At 35.5% G+C, this 8,764-nt stretch overlaps 1 protein-coding gene across 5 annotated transcripts; it reads left to right on the forward strand.

The window, feature by feature from the left end:
• The first annotated feature begins 2,062 nt into the window (after positions 1–2,062).
• Positions 2,063–8,131, forward strand: LOC132600209 (transcription factor BIM1-like). 5 transcript variants are annotated; one of them, XM_060313308.1, is made up of 12 exons: positions 2,067–2,319; positions 2,425–2,795; positions 2,897–2,968; positions 4,607–4,954; positions 5,212–5,323; positions 5,413–5,546; positions 5,630–5,738; positions 6,090–6,159; positions 6,237–6,329; positions 6,844–7,286; positions 7,486–7,615; positions 7,714–8,131. In XM_060313308.1, exons 2-12 carry the CDS (start codon positions 2,759–2,761, stop codon positions 7,813–7,815), a joined length of 1,650 nt encoding a protein of 549 aa, XP_060169291.1. In that variant the 5' UTR covers positions 2,067–2,319; positions 2,425–2,758; the 3' UTR covers positions 7,816–8,131. The 5 variants fall into 5 exon arrangements, with proteins under 5 accessions (XP_060169305.1, XP_060169300.1, XP_060169291.1 ...); XM_060313317.1 differs by having other exon boundaries at positions 2,066–2,795; positions 5,642–5,738; XM_060313302.1 differs by having other exon boundaries at positions 2,067–2,795.
• Positions 8,132–8,764: the final 633 nt, after the last annotated feature.

Here is an 8,764-nt window from a genome sequence, read left to right on the forward strand (position 1 = left end):
CTAATCCTTTCATCACATATTAAGCATCAACTTAGACCTTCATATACTCAAGATGAACACATCTAATCTTATAAAACCTCGAAGATAATCCACTCTCCAAATCTATAACAACCAACTCATGAAGTTACTGAACGTACAAAAGTACGAGGTGTAACACCTCCACTGGACATGTTTTTGCCAGAGAATCATAATGGGGTTTTCTCATTGATCTGAACTCCAAATGAGCTGTCGTTTGTTCCTAACTCTTCCTTTTGTCTTTATTCACACCTCCATGAAGCTTTATCCCATTCCTACACTGGAACGAGTTATAGCCTTCGAAAGCTTCAGCTAATTACGACAATGCCACTGCTTCTTGGCTAAGTCAAGCCCATAGGTAAACGAATGACGCCAAACTTGGTAAGCACATTCCTTAACATCCTAGGAAGGGTCCTCTCACCCTGAATCCCAAGATTCCAACCATAGCTCGGAAACACACCGGACGGACACTCAAGTTCGCACGTGGCCGATCGTCCGCCGACAAAGCCCTTGAGCTCCTCCCAGATCCTTGCTAAACTCTCTTGGCACTCTTAGATATGTAATACAACATATCTAGATGGTCGTTGTCTCCGGAATAGTCCTTTGGCCAGATGCTCCTTCTGAAGCCCATTGTCAGCACACGTCGCCTGCACAGCTGACACTCGCTTGGCCCGCTCGGGGCGCGTAGGGTTACGGGCAACAAGGCACTACGAAGGCAGCCCGTAACAGTTATAATTATATTTGTGGTCATAGAAAGTTAGAGACTTATGTTATAGTTAATAGGTTCTTTTATTACATTATTTTGAAGTTAACATCACACCAAAAGAAATCCAATGCGTCAGTTTTCATGCCGATTTCGTTTGAGTCTTCTTACTCCCTCTCCATTTACGTAACTCTTTCTTTTTTAGTTAGTCTAAAAAAGAATGACGCGTTTCTATATTTAATAATAATAATAATAATAATAATTTAAACATTAAAATACCTATGTACCCTTAATAATCTAACTTATAACTTAATAATATAAGTTATAAGTTATAACCACACAAGACACAAATTTCAAAGAGTATTAATTTATTTCTTAAATTTCATGCACGGTTACATCAAGTAAAATTGGGACGGATGGAGTAATTTTTTGTGACCACCCCTAATACTCTTTAGTTGCACTGCGTGAAACCTTTTTTCCTCTCTAATTTGGATACACACAATTTTAAATAAGTAGCAGTACTCCCTCCGTCACATATTAGTTGGTTATATTACTAAAAATATTTGTGTCAAAATATTTATCCATTTACAAAATCAAGATACAATTAGTTAATTTTTTTCCTATTTGATCTTTAACATTAATTATTTTTTAAAGTAACCAATATTAATCAGAGTGTAATTTATTTGAGAAAAATAAGAATAATATAGTAAAAATATATTTTTATTTATGATTTTTTAAAAAATGTGTAAAAAAAAATGATCAATTAATATGGAACGGAGAGAGTAGTACTACTCTTACAGGATAACAGGTTGGGATCTGTGCACTAATCATAGTCATTAAGTGCTTAAATCTATTTAGTTGTGTGGGGTCAATGCCAACTCTTTACTCAAGTAATGTGGATTGCGCGTGTCGAGGCCACGTGAGCTATCACAGATGCATTACTCACAAAGTCACAATAAATCACTCTTAATAATTAGATTATTTAAATTCTCAATTGATATTTCTCGATTAAAGTAATTTCTTCAATTACTTATAATATTTTTTTTCAGTAATAACATAACACTATATAAATCGGATTAACATTTTAAATTCAGATTCATTTAAGATAGAAATACTAAGACAAGTTGGCCCCAGTACTATACGCATAAAAAAATTAGTAGAAAACGTCGACAGTCCGTTGAAGTACAATATATTATAATTGAGCAAGAACACAAAAAATAAAAAAAAGTTCATATAAGAAATTCCATACTACTCTATCCTGACGTGACATAAACAACGTTAATTCCTAACGGAGTTAGCACGTAACAGCCAAAGGACAACGAACGTGACCTTTAAAACATCTCTCACCAAAGAGAAACAGAGAGAGAGAGACCCATTTTCTTTTTACTTCTTTTCATATTTAAGGAAGCAATCGAGGCGGGTGTTATTCATCGTGTGCGTTAATCAAGACAAGGACCTACCATTAATCCCTCAAAAAAAAATCACTGTTTTGATCAACTCATCATTACGCTTAGGGAATTGAGTAGTTCTGTTTTCATTATTTTCCTAGGAATCTAAACCAGAATTTTGCATTGTCCATCACCAATTCACATTAGAAGCACGTATCTTCCCACCTTTTTTTTTTCCTTCTGGATCTTCATTTTTTGTTGTTCCATTAAAAAATTATGTTCTCTCTTTCATAATTCAGTTGAATTTTTGATTCGCAGATTTGGTGGAATAGACCCTGAAGCATCCTGTTTCCGGAAACACGTACAGAATATATATATATATATCGAGGATTGTTAGGACCAACCTTACTAGTAGTTTGAGATTGAGACGTAGTTATTGTTATATGCCGAATTATTCTCGGGAAACAAGAGCAACTTTCAAGAATGTGCCTCTGAAGCTCTGATCCCCTGTTGGAGGCCGATCTGTTTGAAACTAGAAGAGGTTTGGGTTTGAAAAAGTTGAATTACCAAACTTTTGGGAATTCAGTTGAATTCTGCTGTACAGAGTGCAATATAGTCCCTTTTGTTTCTCAAACACTGAATTCTGGTTTCAATGGAGCTGCCTCAATCCAGGCCTTTTGCAACAGAAGGTAATATTTAAGGTTCTTTGGTTTGTACCAAAAAAATAAATAAATTGAATTTTGAATAGATAATCTGAATTTAGATTTCCATGTATATTTTTATTTGGCAGGGGGGAAAAGGACGCATGATTTTCTTTCACTGTATTCTTCACCTATTGAACAAGATCCAAGACCTTCGCAAGGTAAATCTCCGTACATGCAAGGATTTTTCTTTTCCATTTGAAAAGTCTACTTTTTTTTTTTTTCTTTTTTCTTTTTTATAACATTGGTTGTTCTTTTCGAAATCATATTCTGATTGGAAGTTCGTCTTTTAGTAATTCTGTTTGGCTTGCATGTGTTTGTTACGACTCTAATCTTTAAGATAGAATTTCGTTTTCCAAACACATTTTCGCAATTCTGCTATACTATTCAAAAGAAGGATTCAGTTTTTGACAAATAGTACTATAACTAATTAACTTGTTGTTTAAAATTTATACTACCTCCGTCCACTTTAACTGTAGTTTTTTTTGCGCTCATTAACAAAAACATAATAAACACTATGTATAGTCTACTAAGTTACCTTAATGTTTATTGAAAATTGAGTACTAATAAGAAGACTTTAATATAAGCGTATAGTTTTTTGTTTTGAATTTCTAAAGCGACAATTATTTGAATTATAATTTTTTTTTTTTTTTTTTGCTAAAATGACATTTTAAATGGGATTGAGGGAGTTAGATTTATCTCGTCTACAACTCACATTTGTATTCTGCATTTATAGTGAGTTTAACTTTTAGACACTGTAGTAAATAATTATTTAGACCATCAGATCCTTAAAATATGATATTTGAAATCTTGAAAATAAAATATTTTCACATACTTTCTCCTATTTTTTTTCGATTTTTGGTTTCGAGCAAACTTATGAGTGTATATATTTGAACCTTTTCTCAAAAATTATATGGGGTTAAATTTAGTAAATGAAAGGAGTTTTGGAACATTAGATAAATATGATTTGTGATGTAAATTGTGGTGGGCATAGAAGAGGGAAATTATCTGAAATCACTCACGAGCGTGGCAATTTAATACACCCGTGACCATAACGCTGATTTGTTGCATGTGTGGACTTGGGTGGGCCTTGACTGTGATAGGCTGACAATGACTTTGCTGAATAAGGTAGTGTCATTGAACGATGAATGGAGGCTTTAGATAGAAGAATTGTATCGGGTAAAGACCAAACCAGGAGAGAATTGTTTATTACTTTAGGCTGTGTTTGGGGGATTCCATTTTGATGTGTTTGAGGAATTCCTTTCTGATGTTTAGTTACTAAAGGGAAAAAAATGAATTCCCTCACTCATAAGCACAAGTCATTTTCCATACAATTATTATAAAGTTTTATTCCATATTACTTGCTTCAACTAATTATACATTCAGATATTGATTTTTAATGATTTAAATTGGAGCAATATTATAATAGAAGTGGAAAATTTTAGTTTTCTTAAGTAGTGAGTGAAAACGAGAAAAACAAAATTATGGATCAAGAGGTAAATTTGTTCATTGCTACTCTACTCTTTTTAGGGGAGTACCTATTTTCTTTCAATCGTTTGGCACCTTTTATTTTTCTCGTCTTTTGTGACATTAATTGAAGGAGTGTATCTGTTGTTCAAATTGAAGCATTAATGCATGACGTATACAGGAAATAGGAAACAGGAAATATTTACTTCCCTTTTGATTTGCCCACACAAGGAGGAGGACAAGTTATTTTTCATCATTGTGCATGATTTTTACATGGATAATAATGTCTTTAAATGCCTTATTTGATTCTCATTTCGACATGGCTGTTGCAGGAGGCTACCTAAAAACTCATGATTTCTTGCAACCTCTGGAACAAGCAAGGAAGACAGTTGGGAAAGAAGAAAATAAAGTTGAGGTAGCTATAGAAAAGCCTCCTTCAGCAGAACACATTCTTCCTGGTGGCATTGGCACCTATAGCATTTCTTATTTGCAGCAACGGGTTCCAAAGCCAGAAGCAGATACATTTGCTGTTACACAGGCTAGTAGTACTGATAGAGACGATAGAAACTCAAACTGCAGTTCTTACTCGGGCAGTGGTTTCACACTATGGAATGAATCTGCCATAAAAAAGGGAAAGACAGGGAAGGAGAATTTCGCTGGATATAGACATGTTGTTAGAGGTACATTTTCATTTCTTGGTTTCTACATACTCCGTGTCTTTCTTGAAAGTTGAATTTTGTGAAAATGGCAGTCATCTTCCCGATGCATATATAGTCTTGCGATAAGAGTCTCCTGGTAACAACCATTTCTGAAAGAAAACTTTAAATGACCTCTCTTTTTCATTCTTTGATTCGATTAAGATCACTATAGTATTATCCGTGGAGTTAAGCTTGAAGAATTCAGCGCCAGTTAACAATTGTTATGTGCTTCGCAATAGCAGGTGTGAATATTGGAGCAGGGGAACTCACGACCTCATTGGAACGGCAATCACAATTGTCTTCAAATCATAATCATAACAACGCTACCTTGAGCTCGCTCTCATCTCCTCAGTCAGTGACTTGCCTCCATTCATAAGAATGCTTCTCACATGTCTTGATATTCTGTGCTTCTAATTCTAACTCTTCAAATTACTTTGCAGGCAACCATCAGCTATGGAGAACCAGAGTTTCATGCATATGCTAACATCGGCTAAGAATGCACAGGAAGAAGATTATGACGAAGAAGAAGAAGAAGAATTTGTTGTTAAGAAAGAGTCACCTTCACCATCCAGAGGTTTGTCTTGCATAAGTCTGATAATTGCTTCTCTCAGTACACTGAATTTGCCTTCTTTAACAGAAACATAACTAATTGTATAGGCAATTTATCAGTGAAAGTCGATGGAAGAAGCAGTGATCAGAAGCCAAATACTCCACGCTCGAAGCACTCAGCAACAGAGCAAAGAAGAAGAAGCAAGATCAATGACAGGCATGTTTACAAACATAATTTATAGTTTTGAGAAAAGAAAAGAAAAGAAAGTTTTTGATGTTGTGACCATTTTTTGGGGGAAGGGGAATGTTGGTATGATCCCAGTATTTATGCATTGACTAGCACACTCTTCATTCTGTTTTTACTAGCCTCTTATTTGAAGCACATCAAGAAGCTCCCTCTGCCTAGATGTCATGTGTTAATTTGACAGTTTTAATTCCTATGCTGAACCCATACTAGGTTTTATATTACCATCGCTCAATTCTGTCAATATGTTATGAAACTTATGCACGGTCGAGATGACAAGGTCAATGAAAATTGAACTAATACCTTTGAAACTTCTTATATCAGATTTCTGAAGTTGAGAGAGATCATCCCTCATAGTGACCAGAAGAGGGATAAAGCATCATTCTTGCTTGAGGTACTTGATGTCCTATAAGATTAAGTACTCTGTTTACCATAAAACTGTATACCGAATAAGTAAAATTTATTCTGTAGGTTATCGAATATGTTCAATTCCTGCAAGAAAAAGTGCACAAGTATGAGGGATCATATCAAGGCATGGAGAATAAACCTTCAACATTACCATGGGTAAATCCTTGGTCTTTCTCATTGTTTTGCCTACTTTCTTTAGGTCTTTAGTCTTAACTATCCTTGTTTTGAAACGTCATTGGGCTTGGATCTTCACAATAGTTAGGATGAGCGGCTTAATATTTATTTTAATACTAGTGTATATTAAGATGGAAGAGCTGGTCAGCAACTGATAAGTAGGAGATACGTTGTTGTAGTTAGCACATGCTAGATGATTGGAGATCTACATGATTGGAGATCTAGATGTATTTGGAATCTTACCTTGCTTGTGTATGTGCAAAACCATCTATCTAGCTTTCGAAGTAAATAACGTATCAATGGGATTTGGCTTTGAAATACGGGGGTTAACTGGTGGAACTCTAATTACATACTGTATATACGGTGATAATGTATACAATCAAAAGAACAGGATACATTTTGTTTCACTGTAGATAGCATCAAATCCATGTAACATGCCTATTTCTTAGTGCATTCATCAACGCAATCAGTGATTCTTCTTATTTCATGAAAGCAGAATAAGTGCCATAGATTGGCTCAAGGTTTCATTGATCATTCTCAAGGCACAAACAGTGCATCTTGCCCTGCACTTATACATGCTGCAAAGTTTGACGAGAACAAAATTGGAATCTCTGCTACAGGGCCTGCCAATGTACAGAAACTGGAGCCAATCAGAACTCCAAATGTGAAAGAAAGCAGTCTGCTGTCTGAATTAACAAACAAGGCAGCAACACATTGTATGCAGCCAAACACGTTTCCATTATGTGGAAATACTAGCATAGCGTCGCTGCAGTCAATACTGGCAGCTGATACTGGCATGTTGGAATTGAAGTCTCAGTCTCAATTTTCACTAAGCAGACCGAATATGACTAATTATGCTGTTACAAATGACAAGCCAAAAGGCCAAGAGGTGTCTATAGAAAGCGGTACAATCACCATCTCCAGTGCCTATTCTCAAAGGTTAGAATTCTCTGGTCTCTGTTGTTTTAGTTCATGCATCATTGATAATTTTGTTCTTTTCTTAATTCCTTTACTACACATAATTCTGTACTCTAATCAAAACATTTTCATCATCTTCTGAGTATCGTATTGCTTGTGCTTTACCTGGATATACTTACTTTAGTAGAGACTTGAGTTAAGTATATTTTGGTGTTGGCAGGTTGTTAAACACGTTGAAACAAGCATTGCAGAATTCTGGTGTAGATTTGTCACAAGCCGATATGTCAGTGCAAATTGATCTTGGGAAACGAGCAAGTGATAAATTAAATGCTTCAACGTCCAATGTTAAGGTACGTACACTCATTTTAGTTTCAATAATTTTCTATTACTTCTTAATTCTATAATCAAGCCACAGAAGTAACAACCTTAACTTTGACACAATTCCCAGGGTGACAACATTTCCACAAGCAATCAACCAACTCCGCAGTTCATAGATACAAGCACAGGGGAGGAATCTGTCCATGCCTTCAAACGGCTCAAAAAAAGTTAAAAGCAAATTTAACACTATTCTTTTGCAACTGATTCAGTTTAAATTTTTTCCTTCCCTTCTAGTTCTGAAGGGATATTCATGTCTACACCTGGTATAGAATATCTCCCCTAATCGGATCGTAGGCCACTGTAAATGTGATTCTTTTTCTTTTCGGCCCCCTTTTCCTTTTCGGTTGTTTGGCTGCACAGGATTGTTCTGGCTAGAGTTTGATATTTATTACTTGTAGTGAAATATCAAGAAATCATTTATCATTATATGAGGCTTCCATGCTCATGTTGAGAAGCCGCTTTTTAATATAAGGCTTCCATTCATTCCATCTGAAGTGTCTGGGACATCTTTCTAGAGTATCTTTATATAACGTGATGAGGAAACCTTAATGAAAATCATTTGATTCAATTGAATCATTTCTTTTCGTTTTATCTTCATTTTATAGTTATTAACTTGCTCCAGAGAAAGGGGTGTGACAGCAGGGGCGGATCTAGTGTAATGTATGTGGGTTCCCGGGAACCCACATCCAATAGCCCGAATTCTGTATTTATATTGGGAGTCTGTTAATTATATAACAAATTGCTAGTTGGGAACCCATTACTAAAAGAAGTTGTTGGCTCAACGGCAACGAAGGAACCTTGATTCAGCGCTCATGTTCTTGACGTAGGATGAATTCCCCTTGGAGTCTTTTTGTCCGAATTTGCATATTAGTTCATTTTACTAGGAACCCACAAGCTTAAAATCTTGGATCCGCCTCTGTGTGACAGGTTGCTCAGAAGCACAGTATGTAGAATTTTCTTTTGGCCAATCTGCTCAACATATGCTAAAAGTCTTGTTCTCGCAAATCATGAAAAGGTAACAGAGTTGATGTGCCTTGAGGTCTTTGTTATAGGTTACAGGTCTTGGCTTAGGTGAGTTGCTGGGCAAGTAATGTTGTATCATGTTTTATAATTTGGTGTTA

The sequence above is a fragment of the Lycium barbarum genome, chromosome 1, assembly GCF_019175385.1.
Source record: "Lycium barbarum isolate Lr01 chromosome 1, ASM1917538v2, whole genome shotgun sequence".
NCBI lineage: Eukaryota > Viridiplantae > Streptophyta > Magnoliopsida > Solanales > Solanaceae > Lycium > Lycium barbarum.

Coding starts and splice junctions, on each gene's coding strand:
- LOC132600209 (XM_060313302.1), top strand. CDS start 2,759: ATGGAGCTGCCTCAATCCAGGCCTTTTGCAACAGAAG. Junction 4,955..5,211: donor ATATAGACATGTTGTTAGAG/GTACATTTTCAT, acceptor GCTTCGCAATAG/CAGGTGTGAATATTGGAGCA. Junction 6,330..6,843: donor AACCTTCAACATTACCATGG/GTAAATCCTTGG, acceptor TCATGAAAGCAG/AATAAGTGCCATAGATTGGC.